Source organism: Montipora capricornis, chromosome 12 (assembly GCF_036669925.1).
Source record: "Montipora capricornis isolate CH-2021 chromosome 12, ASM3666992v2, whole genome shotgun sequence".
NCBI lineage: Eukaryota > Metazoa > Cnidaria > Anthozoa > Scleractinia > Acroporidae > Montipora > Montipora capricornis.
Window position 1 is genome coordinate 24,605,866 of NC_090894.1, and position 24,110 is coordinate 24,629,975.

At 39.3% G+C, this 24,110-nt stretch overlaps 3 protein-coding genes across 3 annotated transcripts; all 3 read right to left on the minus strand.

Moving 5' to 3' along the window:
• Window positions 1–113: 113 nt before the first annotated feature.
• LOC138027132 (splicing regulator SDE2-like) lies at window positions 114–12,331 on the minus strand. The gene is made up of 6 exons (XM_068874638.1): window positions 12,173–12,331; window positions 8,042–8,277; window positions 7,331–7,500; window positions 4,172–4,295; window positions 2,903–3,248; window positions 114–598 (listed from the first exon to the last, which is right to left on the minus strand). Exons 1-6 carry the CDS (start codon window positions 12,281–12,283, stop codon window positions 374–376), a joined length of 1,212 nt encoding a protein of 403 aa, XP_068730739.1. The 5' UTR covers window positions 12,284–12,331; the 3' UTR covers window positions 114–373.
• A 1,621-nt stretch (window positions 12,332–13,952) lies between these two features.
• Window positions 13,953–15,531, minus strand: LOC138027137 (uncharacterized). The gene has a single exon (XM_068874650.1). It carries the CDS (start codon window positions 15,496–15,498, stop codon window positions 14,938–14,940), a length of 561 nt encoding a protein of 186 aa, XP_068730751.1. The 5' UTR covers window positions 15,499–15,531; the 3' UTR covers window positions 13,953–14,937.
• LOC138027136 (uncharacterized) lies at window positions 13,953–19,577 on the minus strand. Its single transcript, XM_068874649.1, has one exon. It carries the CDS (start codon window positions 19,474–19,476, stop codon window positions 18,904–18,906), a length of 573 nt encoding a protein of 190 aa, XP_068730750.1. The 5' UTR covers window positions 19,477–19,577; the 3' UTR covers window positions 13,953–18,903.
• Between the last annotated feature and the right edge of the window lie 4,533 nt (window positions 19,578–24,110).

A 24,110-nucleotide genomic window follows, 5' to 3' on the forward strand; every position in this document is an offset into this window, starting at 1 on the left:
GTCTGTAACACCCCCTCCTGCCTCAGACTATATAAACCAATGTGAATTGCATAATTTCCTTGATTGGTTTTCTTTACTTTAAAATGAATGAATGAAATAAAAAACAAAGCAGCTGTATATCAACATGAATTTATTTCTAAGCAGTAAAATAATTAAAAAGGAGAGAAGTTTGAACAAATCACAACGAAAGCAGTTTTTACAATGCCAACCTAAAATGGTTAGAATACACCAGTAATAATAATTATTATTATTGATCCCAACCTCTTATAAAAGAGTGAATTCCTAGTTTTATTGTCATCACTGTCTGGAAGGCATTCCTGGTTTAAATGAAAAATATTACAACATGTTAAATTGAGTGGCTGGTTGTAGTGCTTCAATTTTTCTTTCCATCGAGTTTTTTGCTGCCTGTTGTCTTGGCAAAGAGAGAAGGATCCAACTGATTTAATGGGACCCCTTTGGTAGAAAACAGCCTCTGAGCTCTCTGTTGCAATGTTCCTCCACACTTCAGCCCCCTAGCCATGAGCTCCTCTTTCAGTTGATCCAATCCTACTGATTTCAGTTCTTCTGCTGAAGTGTAGTCCTCCAAGCAAATCTTAATCTTAAATGGAAAGGAATCTGTTAATGCATTGTTCAAATGCGATGGAATCCCAACAATACTGCAATAAAATTATGTACCTTTTTCCCTTGCAAATCCTTCAACCCATTGACGCCAGAACTGCCCTAGGCTGGCCCCACTGACAAATAAAATTGTCTGGCCTCCCACTCCTCGGAGTCAATGGGTTAAATTGCATTCATCTTACTTTCGTTTGTTTCAAAATTCATTGCACTAGCCCAAATTTTAAGCCCTTTGACCCCTAAAGGGTTGACTATTGACGAGTATAATCGTCTGGTGTTAGTAAAACCTGCAAAAGGTTGTTATAGAAGGGGAAGGGTAAATGAGAATGTTCCTGTCTTTAGTGTTACTGAGTCACGCATATATATTGACGCTGCTGATTAGAAATTTCAACAATAGTTCAATAATTACATGTACGTCTATTATATGAAAATGCAACCTCTCTGTTGGAATTTCAAGGTTAACACGGCTTAGTATTGGTTCTCGCCATAGGTAACTCACAAATTTCACAAAATACCTTAAAATTGCGAAAATAAGCCCCGGGGCTTATATTTTTGGAAGTGCTTATGCTCGGAGAGGCTTATCTACGGAGGGAAATTTGCATTTCAAAATCGATTGGGCTAGCCTTATAGTTGGAAGAAAATTTACCGTTTTGTTGTACTTTGTATTTGAGGGCAATTTTCCAAGTACAAGCTCCCCGGGGGGCGTATATTTGGAGGGGCGATTTAAGGAAGGCTTTTTTGCGTTGCCGCTTTGGGGGGGGGGGGGGGGGCGTATATTTGGAGGGGCGTATTTTCAGAATTTTATGGTATTAATAGACCAATTCAGCTAACTCAATGTTGTACCCAATTCAAATCCTCTGGGAATAAGACGTTTTGTTCCAAGAATTTCCATATCATTTAAATGTGAATGCTTCATTGTCATGCAAATTCAACACACAAAGAATCTTAACCCCGAGAGATTTGAATTGGATACAACATTGAGTTAGCCGAATTGGTATATAAACCTATTAGGATGGTGCAGAAGTGCTCATTCCAATGTTGAATCTTCCTCGTTTTCATCAAAGGAAGCAAAGCTACACAATTTTGAAATGCTTTATTATTGTAAAATTTGTTGTGTGCTTTGCAAACTAAGTGCATGCAAAGATGGGTTGGCATACTGATATTGGTGAGGTCATTTGACATCCACTAATGTTTTCCAGGTTTGAATTATCACACTCAGTGTGACACGAGTTTGTTATGGTTTTTTTTCTCCTCATCAAAAACCAACATTTGTTTTGCAGACTCTACAACAAGTAGAGCACTCATGCTTGACCATTTTACCTTATAGCTTGAATAATATTATTATAAGTGGTCATCTTAATTACAAATGAGTGTGGACAACGTGTGAGCCACCGAGCCATGGTTGTGAGTCACGCGAGCGAACATGGAGAGCCATGCAAGTCCATGTGCAAGTCACAGTTATTGAAAGCTAACCGTTTTAAAATGGGTGCTTCGACTTAAGGACGTTTGTGTGAAAATTTTCTAACATTGATTTTTTTCAGCAAATTTAACCATTGAAAGATGATGAGTTAGTGATGTCAGAAATAAAAAAAAAATGGGGAGTCACTGACTTCGTTTTGGAGAGGACTTGCCCGGAAGAACACCCTAAATCTGAAAAAAAATCCAGCTTCTTTAGCGAATAAGGCCAGTGTCTGTAAGCCCAAAAAGATTGCAATTACATCTTTGCATCGAAATGTTCTCTACCAAACATTGTTTAAGTGGACCCATCAAGTGAATTTAGTTAACTGTTGGGGTTCCTTAAAGAACAAGTTCGCATTTAGTGACCATAGTTTCATGCGCCATGCAGCCGCAAGATGGCAGGATTCCATGTCCCGAGGAAAGAAATCTTGGAAATTTTTTTAACTTCCCACACTGATTTTTTTATTCATTTTTAGACAATGTGGAGATAATTGTAAATAAAATCTGTTTCTGAAAAGAAAAGTAGGGGTCACCTGACATCCAAGATCGTTAAATCCAAGCAAAGCTATAGCAATGGCCATCTGCCCTATCATTGTTCATTTTAGTACTTAACACGCGCACTTGATGCATGATGTGATATGTAAATTTGCGTGCGCTGTAAGGTTGCGCAGTAGCAATGGGCGCGAACGTCCTTAAATACTGTTCATCAGCACTATTTTGAAATGGGTGCATAGACTTAAATGCAAGGCTCCCAGTTTATCAAGACCCATCACAAATTTAGTTAACTTTATGCATGTACTAAAGGCATAACATTTTATTTTCTACTTACCTTTTGATGTGACAGTTTCTCTGTATCTTGCTTCTCAGCACTACTTCTTTCCTTTGATGGCCCATCTTCTTTTGTTGTTGCTTGCAGTACTGCTACCTCCCCGTGAATGCCTTCTGTTTTGTCTTCCTTGTCAAGTTCATTGTTATTTACTTGTCCCTGTAACGCAGTTGTTGCCATTGGATGTGTCTCTACTCTGGTATCCGTATCGTAGTTATTGTCAAGACTGTCATAAGATGTGGAGGGTTCCACTCGAGTACTGCTAAACGATGACACAGTTGAAGAACTGTTTTCTGAGGCAGGAAATGTGTCTTCATTGTCATCACTGTCAAGATCATCCATTCCTAGCCTAGACAAAGTTTAAGAGAAAACTAGGGACTTGCTATGAAGTGTTAGCAATATAGACCTCTTTGGGACAATCATGGCCAGTCTTAAGTCTGTCCTTTCCACTACTCCCTCAACAGTGCATTGACAAATGGGTAAAAAAGGAAAGGAACTTTATTTAAGTGTCTACTAGTAGTCATTCTAGCGCTGGAGCACTAATTGGGGACACTGTAAACTGAAATTAACGATGAAAGCAAATCAAGTCAAAGGTTGGTTTTTGAGGAGAGGGGAAACCGGAGTACCCGGTGAAAACCTCTCAGTGCAGAGTAGAGAACCAACAAACTCAACCCACATATGACGAAGAGTCAGGGAATCTAACCCGGGCCACACTGGTGGGAAGTGAGTGCTCTCACCATTGGGCCATCCCTGCACCCCAGGATAGATAAAATTACCAGTAGATATACATCTACAAGGAAGCTACCCTAGTCATTGAAGGGGACCGCACCAAAAGGACCACAGTGCAGAATCAGTAGATGAGACAATAATGTTAATGAAGCAGACTTAAATGCCCGACCTTTATAGGAAAAAAGTTACATAAAAAAGTTCTTTTCATTTCCTTGATAGCTTTACTGTGTCTAACACCAGACAATTTTACTTGTCAATCAGGGAAAGGTGTGTTATAGATCCATAAACTGGCAACAAAAGCTAAAAATATGGGAAAACAGAAATAGTCATAGTCACCAGGAGCAATGACAAAGAACCCTCCTTACAGACTACAAAGCTGGTAAAAGCTTGGTGTTGAACTTTATGATTACTGCTAGTCATAAGTTATTTTGAGCATTATCCTGGTATAGATCTAACAAGAAGATAACATGTAATTTATCATTATTTCAACTCATGACCATGTTTACTATACAAGAATCAAACAAGCCCACGCCAACAGCTTACCACATTCGGCTCTTTTTACTTCCTCCTGAAGATGTGGGTTCATCACTGTGGACACGCTTGACAGTTGTTTTCTCTGTGGTGGTCGAGGAACTTGAAGATGCCACAATTCCAGCAGCCTTGAAACCTACAGTACATTAAAGAACCTTTTAATTAAAAAAGTACTTCATGGGTATTATTATAGTTTCATGAAGATGAATTATTAATAATTAATTTATTGGGAACAATTTTATTCCTGGTCTTTAATCGTACTGCCAAGGAGAGGTGACAATGACCCTGAGTTGTTTGCAAGCCTTTAGGACTTACTTTTAATGTTTTATTGTGATATCCAAGTTATGATCGGGTAAGTTTTGGACACAAGGCCAAACTAAAGGCAACTCTCCTTTCTATGTTAAGGCTATATATTATTACAGCCTTAAAAGAGAAAGGAAAGTTATCACTACAAATGAAAAATGTTTTAATTTCTTGATCACAAATTTTCCTTCAATTTTGTTTACCAGGCCAATCCAGGGAAGAGAGTAGAGAAGAGTAGAGGGACATGCATGAATAAAAAAAAAAAACCTTTTATAAGTTCTAAAATTTGTGCGCAAGTTTTGTAGCAGCAACTCTGTGATTTATGCCTTGAAATTTGTACATGTATATATATATTATATATAACTGCAGACAGTACTGTTTCGGCCTTCTGGGCCTCATCAGTGCAGTGCTGATGTCTAGGATGGAGGTTAAGCTATAAAGCCACCCCAGATGTCTCACACATGTGGTACATCCAAGTCATGCCAGAGTGCTCAAACTAGCGAGCTAGTGAGCATGCGCAATTGCTAGCGGCAATGACTCATCCTAGTAGAGTGCTCAATTTGAACATGAAAGCAAAAGCTTTGTAATGCCAAAGAGCTATATCTAACTGCAGACAGTACTGTTTCGGCCTTCTGGGCCTCATCAGTGCAGTGCTGATGTCTAGGATGGAGGTTAAGCTATAAAGCCACCCCAGATGTCTCACACATGTGGTACATCCAAGTCATGCCAGAGTGCTCAAACTAGCGAGCTAGTGAGCATGCGCAATTGCTAGCGGCAATGACTCATCCTAGTAGAGTGCTCAATTTGAACATGAAAGCAAAAGCTTTGTAATGCCAAAGAGCTATATCTAACTGCAGACAGTACTGTTTCGGCCTTCTGGGCCTCATCAGTGCAGTGCTGATGTCTAGGATGGAGGTTAAGCTATAAAGCCACCCCAGATGTCTCACACATGTGGTACATCCAAGTCATGCCAGAGTGCTCAAACTAGCGAGCTAGTGAGCATGCGCAATTGCTAGCGGCAATGACTCATCCTAGTAGAGTGCTCAATTTGAACATGAAAGCAAAAGCTTTGTAATGCCAAAGAGCTATATTATATATATATATATTTTTTTTTGAATAAAGTGTTATTTTGATTTTCCTTTGTTTTAGATAATTTATGGTTAACAAGAAAATCAAAACTGAACTGGTTTGGAAGATTTTAGCAGAGATCTCTTTTCTTTTTGCGTTGGCTGGGCTCACAAGTACGGAAAGGACAACTCTGAGGTCAAAAATCACTTTGATCCAACGGCTGTCTACAACCTTGGACAGCACTCCTTAAACGGCATGCCCCATGATATGGTTGCTGACTGTGACTTGAGCCCGCTGTGTCCCACGCAGTCGTTTACGGTAATTCCGCTGTCGTTAGAGTGGTTTTCAATTGAGTGTCGAAAGTAATTAGTGAATTACTTTGATTTATGATTACTTCACTCAGTGATTGGTTCAGTGCTCTCGCGCCACTTTCTCAACCAATCAGAAGTGAAACAAAAACCAATCGTGGCTTGCGCGTGCACATTTTCCCGCGCTTTGTGTCCGCTACGTGTAATTACTTCGAGTTTTGATTGGTTAACTGGATTGTCTCCGACCTTTTTGATTGGCCAAAGTAATTACTTTTGTTTTGGTTTTGGTTTTCGTTTTACGACACTCAATTGAAAACTGCTCTAAGTGAGCCCATGCAACATGAAGTATCACATGAGGATTTGGTCGATAAGTAACTGCTGCACATGCTCAACATAGTGAGTTTCAACCCATGTCAGAGATCTCTTTTCCCATACTCATCAGCCCAGAGAATGCAAAAGAAAAGAAACCTCTGCTAAGCAGGGAATTACACTGCCTCCTCAATTTTAAGACCACTGTTCAAAGACAAAGCCAGTCAGTGGGGTCAGAGCAATGTTCAAACCCACACAGCAGTCTCTACCCAAGGGGATCTCTAACCCTTTTGCCTTTAAGAGGTCCCCATTGACAAGTAAATTAATTTTTTCTAGCATCTTTCAGAGTAAATTAAGTGGTCCTCTTAGGAGGCAAGGGGTTGAGGAACATGGATCCTTGACAAGTGTTGACAGCATTTTTAGATAACGTCATGCTCGGCTGAAAAGGTCTAAAACGTTTTGGCATCACGATGAAAAATTCTCCGTGCAGAAATTGATCAAAAGATTACCTAAATTTGAAAGGAATTTTTTCTTAGCTTAGTAACTTGTAGGTCTACACAGAACCTTTGTCCCCTACAGATAAGTAAAAGTCTTGATTGAAAAATAAGATTCTTGTCAGATAGAAGCATGCGAGATACCTCCTTTAATATGGATTGTGGCAAGGTCCTTGAAGGTATTCAACTTTCTTGCTTAGATCCTTGAATAAGCTTTCCACACCTCTTTCAGACGTTGCTAAGATCTATTATGCTTGCTGAGGGTCTTTAATAATTAACCCATTGACTCCAGAACCACTTCCCCCTCAATAACAAGTAAAAAAGTGTGGCATTAGACAGAGTAAAATCTATTGTCTCGCTCCTAAGAGTCAATGGGCTAACGACTGAAAAATCAGGAAGGAAGAATAGTAAGAAAGAGGAAGAGCAGACACACACACCTACTGTTGTGGGCAGGTCAAAGAGGCCATGTTTTTGTCAAGCAAACACTAGATTAACTCATTGACCCCTGGGAGTGAGACTTAAGAGATTTTACTCTGTCAAATGCCAGACGATTTTATTCGACAACTCAGGGGGGTGTCCTAGGGCATTTAAGGTGTCAATGGGTTAACAGGACTTTTCCTGGAGGGTGACCCCTTTGCCCTCTTCATTATTTACAGGTGTTGTTCATAATAATCATTAATATGTTTTACCTTGCTGTAAAGCATCCTCCACTCGTTCAGAATTGTCCTGGATGTGTTTTGTGTACGAGGCATCATCAAACGTGTGTCTAGGCATTCTTCTCTTTCTCTCCATTCGCTCTTGTCTCTGTTTTTCCTTTTCACGTTCTCTATCTGCCTGTTTCGACACCCATTCAGCTATTCTGAAAATTTTAACAAGACCAATAACTTTTTCAATTATAAGAGGATGAGAGGTTCATAATCCTAACGCACAGTGTTTAGTAACATTATGGCTTCTTAGGTGAAGTCAATGAATGATCTTCATCACACTTTAGTTGCCAGAACAGCAATGGTTTCACTAAGTTGCTTTCCTTTCTTGCTTGGTCCACATTAAACCCTTATGGATTCAAAGACTTCATGCAAGACCAACAGCAATGACAGGACAAAAAAACAAAGCTTAGTTATTATTATGTACAATGTATACTATTATGAAAATAACAATCTGGAAAAACTGATGAATCAGATAAATAAGTCATTAAATGCTTGTCGCCCACAAATTATCACGATCATTCATTCCTTTGTTTGCAATGCAAGCTGCCCAATCTCCTTCCTCTGGACTGTTCCTGTAGTTTTATGTTTTGGTTTGAAGGATGCCCGTTTTATTCAATCAGTAATTCAGATGATTTTTTTCCCTGAAGCAATAAAATGCTTGAACATGCTGATGTCAGAAGTCAGAAACTTTACTTTTTCTCATCATTGATGTCCCTCATTCGTCTTCCACTCAAGTCTCTACAAGCCTCTCTGTTTGTTGTCTTTTCTATCTGTGCACCTAGTGCACGTAACATTGATCCAAATCCTCCCTTTCCACCCAGGAGACGCAGATTTGCGTGACAAACATCCCCTGCTTTAAGCTGAAGCTTGCTGTCCTCAGAGATGAGGTGGCCATTATGAATGATAGACAGTTCCTCTACTGGTACACCCTACGGAAAAAAGTTAATGACAAAAAATAAATTATTTTCTTGGTTCTTTATCTGTTCAAAAATAAGGACCTTTGCAAGTTGGAGAAGTGCCAGAGTGAATTTATTCACATAATGACTTCAACTTTTCCATTCTGCACAAGACCAAAAAAAATTAAGTTTGTTTGAAGGCAAAAAGTACCATAGTCACTACGCCATGGTCTTACTGGCGACACTCTAGTCTGAAGTCCTTTTTAACTTGAAACTGGTGACTGTAGCATTGTATCCATTCCTAATTATGCAGGATTAGGTTATGTGAATAGACCTTTTTTGCTTGTACATTTTGCAGACATATTCATGCTTGCAAGCACTCTTTTTAATGAACAAAACAAAGGCCCAAACCTCCTGAGTATTATCACATGATCTGTATTGGGAAAACATATTGGGTTCGTTTGTACATTTAATGTACAAACGAAAAAGGTCTATTGTTATGTGTGCCAATGAGTCAGTATCATATAATGAATATTTATGTTGTGAAATGTCTTTTAGTGGTTGTGAATATTCATTAATTGAAAGGTAGTACAACTGTTGTTAGTTGTGCTGTCATTGATAATCAACATATGAAGAGACTTAACAGTGACAACATAAGAGTGGTAAGAATTGCAAAAATGGTACATATCCAAATCACAAAATGTTAGTGAATTCTAGAATTATTATGCAGCCACTAAAATATTTGCACATTACAATAGACTTGTTCTTCAAATGATTTCTCCATAAGAAGACAAAAGTGCCCCGGTATTCTAAGTGAAACAGCTCCTCCAAAATCCTGCACTCAAGAGGTCAATAAAAAATAAAAGTAATGTTAACTATCTAGAAATACTGTTCTGTCAGCTTACAAAATTGAAGTCTAAGTGGGTATATGACACTACAGTACTGTACATGGATAATTATGCAATATGCAGTAATTTTATAAAAAATGCATACATAAGTTATACATTTTTTTCTTTTGCCTATGCAGTGCAGTGTGGTTCAGGATCCTGCCCTTATCATCCTTATGCCCTTTACATTGAACGCTGATCAGTTTAATTTCATTGTATTCAACAAGGATTTCCCTTTTTTTAGCTTTCCTCGCCTTAAAGGTAATTATAGAGCTTTTTTTTTTATGTTTCCCTATATGCAGTATACATGTAAGAATAGGTGCTGTTGCTAAAATGCAGAACTCTATCATCCCCCTCGCCCAACAAAAAAAATGAAATTACATGGAAACTTTTTACTTTGTTCAAAGAACAAAGTTTAGGATTCAGGTACTGAATATGGTACTGGTAGAGCTTGTTACAGGTATGTTAAATTTGCATATTCAGTGTTTGACTGAATTTCTTAAAATAAGAACCCAATGGAAAATAACAGGTTCTTATTTTAAGTAGTCTAAATGGACTGTCTTAGCCTAACAGGTTCTTAAAATATAGGTTCTTTTTGCAGAGCTGTGTCAATGCAATGATTTTTGGCATGATGCTAGCAAAATTATTGCCTTTTTATGTGCCCATGGCTGGTAGGTGGGCGAAATTCAGCTAAATTCTGGAGGCACTCGGCACTGGGGCTTATCTACCTATTTATATTGTATGTGGCAACACATGGGATCTGAAGGGGAAATCGAAGCATCCCAAAAACCCCTCAAATCACTCAGGAAAACGCAGAAAATAGTGGGTGAGTGAACTTTATTTATCTGGCTGTCCATAAAATGAATTTTCGAAAAGAAACATCACGATTTGAAGTTTTTATGAAACATTTTCCTGGATCAGTTGAATCGGCTGTTACAACTGTCTCAAAATAATGTGACATCATGCGCTCTCGTATCCTTAGAGTTGTCTGCCTGTGGTTTCAGTGAACATCTTTTGATTATTTATAAATTTTAAAAAGTAGGGTGTATCTAATCTATGGAAATCGATCATCGAAAAGCTCATCGATCAATTGATAAAACTCGATGGAACTCGAGATTTGTCACTTGATTAGTCAATTTAATTGATTGAAATCGAAAATCACAAATTTCTGTGACATCCAGTCCATGGACATGGAAAATAAAAAACGTAAGCCACATTTTTATTTTTAATCCTTGCCCGTGAACTTACCGCCTTTGAATCGACTTCTTCTTTTTCCAGTGGTTTGCTACTTTTGTATTTTTTTTCCAGGATCCAGGAACACTGATATACGCAGCTGCGAGCAGGCCCTCCGAGGCCTGCTCGCAGGCTACTGTTTAAAGAAACATTTCAGCCTAGAAGCCCTTTGGCGCTGAAACGGCTTAACCCATTGACTCCCAGGGGTTTCCCATTGACGAGTAAAATCATCTGGCATTAGACAGAGTAAAATAATAAGTCTGGCCGGTTTGGACGTCAAAGGGTTAAGCAGGCTCGAAATAGTTTCTCCTTTTTTCAAACAAATAAACATATTCTGTCCTTAGGTACAGTTAGGGTAATCATATCAAAACAAAATTTGGCCAGGGTATTAAGTATGCATCATAGATTTCTCTCATCACACTTTCCTCCAAAATACTGTTACCATGGCAACGATATGAGGCATTTTTTTTTAGCCTTAAAATCAAGATATATTGTATTTTTTGAAAAAACGGGACGGTGAAATCTTCCCATTCAGCGTAACCAGATAATGTTAGAAATAATCTCTAAAAGATTTAAAATTCAACAAAATCTGTAGGTCAGTTTTTAAGAAAAATCTTTCCAAAAATGTCTCTAATTTTTTTTTTCACCTACATAATTTTTTTTAAATTTGAAAGACAAACGTTTTAAATTAATCTAAGCTAACATGCAAAAATTAATTTTAAAAAACTCACCATCCGGAAGCAGAGATATAACGATTTAAGTTGCAAAATCAGGAAAAATGAGGTTACAAGATCAGCATTTATGCATGCGTCACCCGCTCATTCGAGTATGTGCGTGAGCACCAACACAAACGGATTTAAGTGACCATATAACCATTTGTGTAGAATTTTTGTAGTTTTCGTGAATAGGAGATGTTTATTTATATTCCATATATATAGGAATTAGAAGAAAGGTGAGCGAAATTAGCAGTATTTGTTTATCTTGAATCATGAGCTGACACGAGCAGCTTTTAGAATTGCATGTGTGGCTTACGTGCACGCACTCAGCTGAAAACCCTTTCAAGCACCCTTAAACAAGGATTGAATTTAAATGACATCTAACAAAGCGAAGGAAATGTTAAGGAAATATTAAATGTTAAAGAGATGATAAATTTGGACTGCTTTCAATTAGTTTATTTATTTCTTTATTTATTTATTTATTTATTTATTTATTACAATTAAATGGCAACTTACAAAATCCAAAAAACAAAAAAAAAAAGAAAAAGAAATATGGCATAAGGATAGTCCGTAAAAGAGTCAAAGACCCCATACTCAGACAAACCCACCCAGTTAAAGCCATTTGCTTTGTTACGTGAATTGAGGTTCATTCTAATGCTAAAACTGAACACTCCATAAAAAGTGAATCAATGCGATCTTCGTCCATTATCTTTTCGATAATTTTCGAAGAAATCGATAAAATCGATAATCACAATAATGCAGGCATTTGATTTCTATCGATTTCCGATATTAGTCGATTGATTAGTATCGATTACGATCGATTATGTTCGATTTCTATCGAGTATAGAAACTGTCGATTAGATCATAAGTAGTATTAAACTGTACAAACCAAAGACTCTCCTGATTTAGATCTTTTATAATATCAAAGTCGTGTTATTACTTTGAGCTGTTTGCGTTCAATAAGCAGGCTTTTAGGGTAGAATTTACGAGAAATTCTTCAGCAGATTCGTAGAATATTTGCTATGCTAAGCTTTCTTCACCTGTGACAGTCAGTTTAACTGGAATTTTCATGAAGTCCTCTTTTTAACTTACCCCACTATACTCTGATGCTATTTTCATCAACTGATGTCCATTTTCAACGAGGAAATCGTCCACTTTCAAGCAAAAGAGTTCACGGTTGGAAGTGAACAAGAAGGCAGACATTTTGAAGTACTTCCCAGAAGTGGTACCGCGAGAGAACTGGGAACCATTTGAAAAATGTAGGGGTGGGAATGGGGTGTATAGGAGACGGAAAAACGCGGACCCCTACTCCATGGAGGACCCTATGGAGTACCTAGATGGAGTACCCCTAAAAATCATCTATCGGTCAAATTTAGTTAATTAACACCGTGGCGAGGTATTTAAATGTACATACCTTTATTTATGTTGAGCCTTCCAGCTCTCTATATTGTTACAGTTTGATGCAGTTCACAAATTGGCCGCCATCTTGAAATTTCGTAGGTATTTCATGTATCCCTAATTATAGTGTATTTAACTTTTTGCATATTTAGACAAATATTAAAACAAATGCGTACATTGTATCCATACCCCTGTATGCCCATATATGCCGGGGAATGCCCATAAAGTGTGTATCTGACGAAAGTACCATGAACAAATAAAGTTTTCCATCCATTCTATACGGGAATACATGGGCATACACGGGCCTGTATGGGTATTCAGCTGGAATATATAGTTTTGTATATTTGTCTAAAAATACACTATAATTAACAATTATTCCATGAGCGCGTGTTGGATATGAGATGATAGATAGCCAACGAGGCGCGTAGCGCCGACTTGGCTATAATCATCTCGTATCCAACAAGCGCAAGTCATGAAGGCTAATCTATCTCTTGCATTTCTTCGGCGAAACCTGAGTAGTTGTCCCGAGGGAGTGAAAGAGGCAGCCTACAAAGCCATTGTGAGGCCTCACGTGGAATACACAAGCTCAGTTTGGGACCCTGACTTAAAAAAACATGTTAAACAAATAGAGGGAGTACAAAGAAGAGCTGCACGCTTCGTTAAAAACTGTTACACGCGAGAAACAGTTACAAACCTCTTGAACGAATTAAACTGGATACCCCTGAAGAAGCGAAGAACAATCTCGCGTTTAACCTTGTTCCACAAAGCAATTCACGGTGATGGCGGCCTGGTCTTCCCAGACTATGTTACGAAGCACAGAAGAGTTTTAACCCTTTAAGCCCCGTGGGGTTCCCCATTGACGAGTAAAGTCGTCTGGCGTTAGACAGAGTAAAATCTATAAGTGGCACTATTGGGAGTGAAAGTGTTAATTAATGGGGACATAGTTTTTGAGTAAATCTAGCTGTTGTTAACCCTTTAAGCCCCGTGGGGTTCCCCATTGACGAGTAAAGTCGTCTGGCGTTAGACAGAGTAAAATCTATAAGTGGCACTATTGGGAGTGAAAGGGTTAATCGGGACATAGTTTTTGAGTGAATCTAGCTGTTGTTGACCCTTTAAGCCCCGTGGGGTTCCCCACTGACGAGTAAAGTCGTCTGGCGTTAGACAGAGTAAAATCTATAAGTGGCACTATTGGGAGTGAAAGGGTTAATGGGGACATAGTTTTTGAGTGAATCTAGCTGTTGTTAACCCTTTAAGCCCCGTGGGGTTCCCCATTGATGAGTAAAGTCGTCTGGCGTTAGACAGAGTAAAATCTATAAGTGGCACTATTGGGAGTGAAAGGGTTAAGGAACTCTAGCCAAAACAAGTTTATTGAACTGCTGCCAAATACTGAGACTTATAAGAATAGTTATTTTTGTAGAACTGTCAAGGACTGGAACGTGTTGCCAAGCGAAATTGTTAACATCAAGTCTGCAGATCGTTTTAAAAAAGTTTTATTTGAGTACTTTAGTCAATGATGAATTTTTAATATTGCATAATGATTGATGCTTATTATTATTATTATTATTATTATTATTATTATTATTATTATTATTATTATCATTTATGGAATTTTTTATTCATTTTATTTAGGCGTCTTGCATGATGGTAACCTGTTGCAGGACTATAAATTTTTGAATAAAGGTTGAATTTCTCATGTGCTGGCTACGCATCTACGCGTGGCTACGCGTCAAAATTAAAGCTAAGAGTACCGGTGTTCGTAGTGTTTTGCTAATGCTAATGCTAACCCTAACCCTAAAATGCCTTTTTGTGTATGAAATGATTTACCGAAACGAAATGTAGGCATATGTAGAGTAAGTATTGCAATTGTATTATTGTAAGTAGCACCTGTAATTGTAAGTGCTTGGTATTGTAAGTAGTGCGTACGCAATTCAATTGTTAAATAGTTTTGATGGTAATATAATCGATTTTAGTAGTTGTTAATTGTGTAATTTTTGTAAAGTGTGTAAGTAGATGTACCAGTGTTGTAAGTAGTGTGAATCATAATAAAAAGCTATGTGTCAAAAAAAAATAAAAATTATGGCATAGAACAACATGACTTTGACACATTCCTCTCTGTGGCCGGAGGAACTACACTCGTCCATACTCGTTACCAGATTTCGCTTCTTAGTTTCTTCCGTTGCCATATTCCGTGATCACTCGTGATCACCAATTTAAATTAGTTGCTACGCGTAGCCACGCGTAGCCACTCTCCGTAGCCGGCTACGCGTAGCCGGCTACGCGTAAATAAGTAAAAGTCCCGGGGTATTCTGCAATTTAGCCTTTTAATTAACTACAAAGTTACTTATAGTCTTTCTCCGCTCCTGAACTTCTGGGCCTCCCCATGAAACAGATATGATAAAAATGTTCATCTCAGTGACTGAGTGCTAACATTGGGAAGTGACACCAGCTGGCAGCTGGCATCACACAACTCCACTCGAAGGGGGTTCGTACGCCGGAGGAGGATCGATATAATCAGGACCTTTTCCTTGCTCGGTGTATTGATTACTGGCCTCTTCTTGCATGCCTCTGTAGATCTTAAAGTGAAGGTAGGCCTCAGCAGCGAACAAAGCAAGGCAAATGAAACCGAAGAACGCCGATGCCCCTGCGGAAGCTTTGTCTGAGACACACGAAACGTTTGCACACGAAGCCATCAAAGAGGAGCCAAGCAAAAAACCAAAGGCTGCTAGACCACAGAGAACGCAAAAGATCGCCGGATGGCGAAAGATCCAATAAAGCCTTTCCCACAAGCCCATAAGGTGAATAATCATGTCGATCAAGGCGTTGATAAATGCGATCCAAGCGACCCACGTAAGGAACCCGACTCTTGGGCCACAGCCGCACCACACCCAGGAAATCCCAAAGTCGCTGATCGCTGCAGTTAGAAGTGTGAGAATGAGTTCTGCAGCTTTGAGCTTTCCAATCCAGGTTTTCGTGATAAAATCCAAGGAGAACTTGACTAACCCTGCCGCTGGTTCGGCCATTTTGAACGTTTATCACGTGTTCACTTCAGGGTGGATTTTTCTGTCAATATTGTCACAATCTATTCTTGGTTTTCACGTGACGTCATCAAAACTAAAAAAAAAAAAAGGGAATTATCAATCCTTTTGAGATTTTGGTTTAGTTAGTTATTAGAACAGCTGAAAACTTGTCTTTTCACATATTTACAGTTTGATAGGGTTTTTCGTCTTGTGATGAAGCAAGGTTGAATTTCTAAGCTTTTGCGTGACACGATATAAAAATTGGGGTCGAGAATGCTATCACGAAGGTTAAAAAAGTGACTTATCTGCTGAGATTTTGCAATCTGAACAGTCCTTGTATGAGAATAAGTACTCACATAGATGTTTATGAGCCCTCAGAAGACGACTACTGGCTTTTTATAGCAAACGTCGATGACATATGTTTTTGTCAGCTTCCGGCCGCCATATTTGTGCCCCTGAGAGGGACACAGACATGGCGTCTCCATACAAAGCCTTATAAATTTGAGTAAAACATTTCTTCGAATATCTCCCGCACGAAACATCGCACAGACCTGAACCTTTGTGAGACTGTTTGAATATTCATCTTCTTTTATCTCTTTGATTCTTGACCTTATTTGTAGAATGGTTTTGATGATGGTGTGACAGTGAAAACCGGCAATCTCCGGATTGCGTGACCAGTCAAAATTGTAACGTTGACATGCTACATGTTTGTAACGAAAATTTTGACACTGCATGAGGAAGTAAATCGTAATCTACACAGTAAAAGTGGGAAGAACTATGGGTCTGCTAAATCTGTGAGCCAGCGAGCCATGCGATTTTGCATTTAAGTCTAAGCACCCATTTCAAATAGTGCCGATAAACAGTCTAAGCACCCATTTTAAAACGGTTAGCTTTCAATAACTGTGTGACTCGCATGTTGACTCGCATGGCTCGCCATGTTGGCTCGCATGGCTCGCAGTCATGGCTCGCATGGCTCACTGGCTCGCACATTAGTACAACTCAAGAACTATTGGGTACCTTCCTTCTTGTAGTCTTTTCTTTTTACATATGTCCAACTTTCGCATGGCCACTGTGGCTATGCAGCACAGGGTACAAAATCTAAATTTCTGATATATTAATTTTGTGAAAGCCAGGCATGAACCAATACAGGGGAGATGAAATGTGCACTTTGTCTAATGTTATACAGCATGCAGAGGGATAGTTCTTCTCTACAAATTTGAATTCCAGTCAATGATTGTTTCTCACAATTGCTGCAACAGTTATCAAAGCACACCCACTTAACACAGAAACCAACAAAGTAGATCTGAATAAGCCAATGACAGTGCTGAACACCACTTATCACCCAGTTCAATGGCAGTGATTGGTGGCAGCAAAAAACTTAACTGACGTTTTACCACTCGAATGTTGCGGAGTCCACATGTTTATAAAAGGGGCAGTAAGGCAGAGTTTGTTTTTCACCAAGCAGATGCACTGGCAACGAACGCAAACTCAAAAGTAATGAACCTTTGATAAAACATAATACAATTAATAATATTTTGAGCAAGTAACACGTGCATCTGTGTCTCAGTGTCAGGGTGGTGGTGCAGTGGTGAGAGCACTCGCCTCCCACTAATGTGGCCCGGGTTCGATTCCTGGTCCCGGTGTTATATGTGGGTTGAGGTTGTTATTGGTTCTCTCCTTACTCCGAGAGGTTTTTCTTCGGGTACTCCGGTTTTCCCCTCTCCTCAAAAACCAACACAGCCAAATTCCAATTCAATCCGGAATGCACGGACACATGTTGAACAAGCTCCTGAGTGCTCTTAAGGTGTTCCATGGGTAAACAATTTCCATTTCCATTTCTCTGACTTGTGACTATACTTGAGTCACTACCAAAAACCAGGGTTACTCTGGGGCATAAGATGAGGAATTAAAATAGCTGGATTTTACAAAGTGATCAAAATCCATTTCAAAATCATCCTTGGATCCTTTGGCTTTGTCGTTTTATTCTTAGCTTTTCAACATTGGCTTTAAATGTTGAAAGGAAGAATGGACTCATTTTGGCTCACTGGACAACAAGGCAGAAAAAGACAGAGTGGTTTAAATGTAATTTGTAGAAGTAAAAAACAAAACCATTTGCTTGAATCTGTAATGTTCAACAGGCATAGCTGAACCATGTTAAATTCATAAATTCCTTAAAGGAGTTAGTAATATTTAAGAGTAAAAATCAGCAATATCAAAGTAGCCTGAGAGCAGGCTCACTAAATTAATTTCGCAGCCTAATGGGAGTCATTGAAATGTTGCTCGGCAACTTTGATATTGCTGATTTTTATTCTAAGAATGCTCTAAATGCTGAACCTTGTGCTGTCCGGAGTCAGTAATAAACATTTTTAAGACATGAGAAGCTGTTGCCTTAAGGGATGATATCTGGCTCAGGACACAAGAATATAAAAAATAGATTAGGAAAGAAAAAAAAGCTCTATAAGATGGAACGATATGAACCAATATAAACATTTTACACCGTTGATCAATATCTAAAACATACCACTGATCCAATTTGGCCTTCCTAGCTGTTAGAAATATGAATAAGCAGGCCACTACTTTAAATAGTTTTTATTCCGCTATTGTAAATTAGAAAGTTTTCGCTCTTAAGCCAGTGATACATGGTTCAATGACCAACAAATGTTGCAGCTGTTGTTCAACAAATGTTGAAGAGTGTGTCATGCCATGTTGAAATATGCCATTCAACACGTTGAACGTTGTTGAACAAAAATGGAGATCAGCTCTATTCCGTTCAACCTATCTGTGCAACATGGTTCAACATCTGATGAGCAAAGAATGTTGCAGGATGTTGAACTATGTGTAATCGGCACTCCTGGGTAATGTATTCTTTTATTAGTGTTAATGCACACGACTCTTTAGAAGACCACTTTTCGCGATAAGGATCAAGATCCTGTGCTTAAATAAATCATAAACATTATTATAATACTTTTAATTTTGCAATCCTGATAGTTTTCTTTTAAGTAGTAACATTGCCTCTGTCACGTGTGTGCAGTTTCTTGTAAATATCAAAGGTTCAACACAAACCCATAGCTCCTCTTATTCTTTTCGTTTGACATAAAAGTTCTGGACTCTTAACTTGTATATTAGCTGTTTTTCACATTTTAACCACACTGCTTGCCGCACTGCACGCTGTCTAACCAAATGACTTTCGTCCACGCCAAGCACAATGTTTGAAAACGGAAAATGAATTGATTTACGTTACGTTGCTTTCACATTTGAGGCCAACACCTGTTATCAGGCTTCCAATAAATTTGAGTGACCAGAGGTTTGTTCTTTAACCCAAAAGAAGTAGCTAACATGTCCTGATACATGGTGTACAAAAATTGCAAGCGCAAAATGTGGTATGAACGCATCGGATTGACACTGTCATCACACGACTCCGCCAGACGAACTATAGGGTGGAGGAGGGCCCACAGGTGGTTCAATGTAATCAGGAGCTTTGCTTTGCCCAGAAGTTTGCTGCCTAGCTTCGTCATTCATGCCCCTGTAGATAGTGAATTGAAGGTAGGTCTCGCCCACGAACAAACCTAGACAAACGAAACCGAAGAACGCCGCTACACCAGTGGTTGTTGGATTTAAAACACACAATTCTATGGCACAGGTAGCGCTGAGTGCGGAACCGATTATAAACCCAAGGACTGCCAGGATGCAGAGAACGCAGAAGAGTGCAGGGTGGCGGAAAATCCAATGAAGCCTTTCCCACAAGCCAATAAGATGGATAATCATGTCGATTAGGATGTTGATAAAAGCGGTCCACGAGACGAAAGATAAGAAACCAAGTTTGGCGCTACAGTTACAGTGATAATAGGATTCAACAGAGGATGCACAAGCACCAGCTAAAAGTGTGAAAACAAGCTCTGCAACTTTCAGCTTTCCAATCGGGGTTTTCGTGATAAAGTCAAAAGACAACTTGATTAAACGGTCGCCAGGTTGTTCCGCCATATTGCTCTCATTTAGAGGATTCGTGACTCAACATAAAGGAGAAAGTGGGGAATATTGCGTTCGCTTTCTTCATATCTTAAACGACCTCGTTCCCAGTGTCTTTCCTCTCCCCACCGTAAAGGAAAAAGAAAGGGCTAATTTTTCAGATGTAATGCATTTCCGGTTGTTGTTTTTTGAAATTCGTCTGTTCCGCAAACTATTTAGATTCACGTCCACGTTGTTTTGTTGTTTCATTCATGCACATTTGACAAAAATGGTGATATTGCGTATGGACTGGCTGAGAGGAATAATATTTGAACGGGAAAATGAAAAGTTGTAGACGCCGAGTAATGCATCAATCAATTCCAGCGGTGCCCCCCCCCCCCCCCCCCGGGCAACCGCGGGGCATTTGCTCAAGTTGTCAGTCCCCGGTGTGTGGCATTCGCAATTTAGTCGCGGCCCGGGGCTAAACATTAGCCTACCCCGGGGCGACCCCCGGGCATTTGACACACGTGTTTTCGAATTAACATGGACGAGTTTATCAGAAAAGACGAGGCCTTCGTTAGAGACTGGCTTGTCCGTCACGGACTCGAAAAACTTGTGGATGTTTTTAAAGGTATGTTTTCTGAATTTTAGGTATTTCTTCATTTATACTTGTAAGCATATGAATATATAAAAGTGACAAGGTGAACTAATATCACAAAACAATCACTGACGTGCAGACTGAGTAAACACGACTACTTCGCATTTCGCTTTCAAAACTAGCCTAGCAATATATAAATTCATGAAAGTGGCGTTAAAATACAGAAGGTTTGCGAATTCAAATGATGCGCTCTTCAAGACAAATCTTGCGAACTTAAAATGCGATTCATCATCATTTAAAATGTCTTGATTCTTCAGAGCGACAAGGTGAACTATATTTGGTTTATCAAAAAACGATCACCGACGTGAACACGGCTATTTCGATCCCGGGGGCGGGGCATTTGCCCTCTTTCTTCGTCCCCACTCTGGGGCATTTGGGACATCTTCATGTGTCCCCACCCCAGGGAATTTGCCCAATTTTTTTAAAAAAATGCTAATGCCCTGGGGGTAGCCCGGGGGGGGGGATGGGCACTGCCGGAATTGACTGATGCATGACTAAGCTCATGGTGTTGTGTATAGAGGACACTGTAAAAGCGTGAGTTTTTGTGGAGTTTTGAAGCAACCAACCGTGGACAATCTTCCTGTCGGTGTACGTTGGATCAGTAGGGACCTTAAGCAAGGACGACGACGAATGCAAATTTGCATATTTAGTGGACAAAAACAATAGCTTTGCACGCCCTGCACGTGCGTTTTACATTTTGAGACATTTCTTTATCGTTGTTTTCTTAACAACGACGTGAAATGATCAAATTTGAGGTCATGTGGAGGACGAGAGCACCTGACGATGAATTCCAAGTTCCAAGCCGAGAAACATGGAGTAATCGCAAAATTAATACAGTAACGGGAAATAATATTTTTAGACTACGTTCTCGTAGCCGCCGTCGTCGTCGTCCTCGCTTAAGGCCGGGACACACTAGGCGATAAGTCGCTGCGACACGTCGCGGGGACAACTCGCCGCACACAAAAATAGCCTTGTGTGACACGGTTAATTTCATGAAAATCATTGTCGCTGCGGCAGAATTTTGTCGCTGCGATCAGTCGCACGAATTCAAACCAGTTTGAAAGCGAAAGCGAAAGCGAAAGCAGCGTTGTCGCATCGTGTGGACACTTCCGGCAACAAGTCGCTGCGACAAAATATAAATGAACCAATGAGAGAGCGTCATATGGTCAGCCATATTGAATTAGAAAACTAGTTCACATTCCCCCTCATACGAGATCACTGCGTATGCACCGCGGTAACTAGCGTCGTGTCGCAGCGACTTGTTTTGCAAGTAGTACACATCATGGAGCAATTTGTCGCAGAGACATGTCGCTGCGACTTGTCGCCTAGCGTGTCCCGCCCTTTAAGGTCTCTAGTGGCAGTCAACGATAGTCGTCGATAAAATATGTGTTCGGGTGAGTCCGGCAAACTCTTCTAAGAATTTCGGTTCTATGTTGCCAGACAGCTACAGATTTCTTTACTACTGAAAACCTCACCTAAAAGATTCGCAACCTGGGAAAGGTAGTCCCTTACGTTTTCGGATTGGATATTTTTGCAATTTTTGGCACTAAAAAAGGTCTCCTAGCAGTTTCGGATGAACAAATGGTTCGTTTGGAAGTTCTTAGAAGGTAACGTTCAGCTAGCAATTTCTGAAATGAAGATATCATTCCCTAAAATTTTCGGACACTTTAAATTTCAGCTTAGATATCCGAACAGATCAAATTCTTCTAGGTGATAAAAACAACTCTTTAGTCAGCCTTCGTACATCACAAGGAGCTTAGAGATGTCTCAAATGTCTCCCAAAAGTCCAAAAGGCTTTTGGCTTAATTTGCTGGTTGGTTGCTCTTGGATAACGGACATTCACCAAGCTGAAAAGCGTCCGATCGCTCAAAGAAACTATGCCATACTAGTATGATAAACAGGACGCCTATAAGGACGTATCCCGGCGTGGGATGCACAAACAGTTAACACAAATTGTCCAGTTACAGTGAACTACAACCACGGGTAAACTTCGGAAAATGGGGAGAGATTACCAGAAAGATAAAGCTATAATCTAACTAGAAGTTATTTGTTGTAAAAATTTTTTATTTAAGTTAGCATATAGTTTATAACACCTTTTTGTTTAAAGACGTTTACATTTTTATATAGTAGATAACTTAGGCTTATATTTTAATTATATTGTACATTGTAGATATTTTATTCTATTTATCTTATTTATTTTAATATTGTAATTAGGGAGCGCTTTGGACAATTATTGGATTTTAGCACTATATAAATAAAGTTATTATTATTATTATTAAAAACAGAAAGAGATTATTTCTTATTATTAATCCTACTAAATTATCCAGTGGAAACAACAAGGCCCTATTAGGGGTTATCAGTAATACAGGAGATTTAGGTAAAAAACTTATAGAGATATGGGATATTTAGGGGGGGGGGATGCAGGATATTTAAAAAACCGAAATGGTATTATAGTATACAAACCACAGGAATTAACGGGATAAAGTTCAGGATTTTTTGAGATACGGGATACTTAAATTCCTCCCTCCACTAATGGGCCTCAACATCAGCACAACAATACTGTCGCAATTCAGGTGTTATCCTAGACGAGGATATGTCTCTTGAACACCATGCATGTTGCTACTATTTGTAAATCCTGCTTTTTTCATTTAAGGAACATTTGCAAAATCAGGAAACATATCAGCGTTAAGGCCTGTGACACTTATCCACGCATTCATTTCTTCTAATTAGATTTTTGCAACTCGCTTCTTTTATGGCCTGTCTACAACTGGTACAGAATGCTACAGCCAGAGTCCTCACCTTTTCTCCACAAATCCTCATATATTACTCGAATTCTGCGTAGCCTACAGAATTTGGCTACCCAGTGGGCAAGGAATTCAATATAAGATTTTACTTCTTATTTTTAAAATAAGCAACAACTAACCGTCTTATTTGTCTGACTTAATCAAATCTTATAGATCTTCAAGGACTCTAAGGTCGTCTGGCCTCCATCTTCTGTCTAAGCCCTCTTATAATCTTAACTCTTATGGAAAGAGAGCTTTCTTTTGCGCAACCCCTGAGCTGTGGAATTCACTCCCTCATAACGTCCGATCACGTCATTGTATATCTCTATTCAAAGGCTTACTTAAACCTGGCTTTTCAAACGAGCATACCTGGACTAGTTATTGCCATTGAGTTGGTGCATGATTTTATGATATGTGAATAAGATTACAAAACTTACAATCAAAAACATTTGTTTCCTGCTCCGGAAGCATAATAAAAAGTTAAAAAGTTTTACAAACTCGGAGCTAAAAGTTAAAAACTGATGAAATATTTCGTCTGTTTTTCAACCGGACTTCATCAGTCAATGATATGAATGTTAAAAAGATGAATTTTAAAAAGGTTTTTAACGCCTCTTGGGGGTTAGAATTGTGTCATAGATGGCTGCTAATTCGTAACCATTGTCTCTGTTTAACGCCGGTTTCGTAAGTTTAATTTGAATAGCTTCTTTTATCCTGCGTTTGAAGGTGTTAACTTCGGTTGATAGTACTTTTGTTTTATTTGGGTCCACCGAGTGGCCCTCCAGGCGACAATGCTCGTGAATAGCTGATGAACTTCTAACTATGGTGGGAACTTACTCGCTACTGGTGCCCGTGGCCCGAGTTCCAGGCGCGATGGTTCCGGTTGTAGCATACGGGGTGCTTATCGAGCGGATAATCTACTATCCCTGGGGTATGCATATTTGTGACTACAATGAAAAATAAAAAAAACTCAAGTGGTCTATTACCGTGGTATGCATGATATGCATCCACTTAATAACATCTCACTTCAGTCGCTTTTGCACGGACCTCGCGCATACTGCCACGACCGCGCACTCGGTTAGTACATGTAAGAGGTTATATTATCGGCAAAAAGGGGAAAAATATGGTTTTGGTTTCTGAGTAAGCGAGCGAGCGAGCGAGCGAGCGAGCAAGCGGTCGTGTTGTGAACCGCTCCAAAGTATTCTAGACATAACTTAGACAACTTGTTAGAG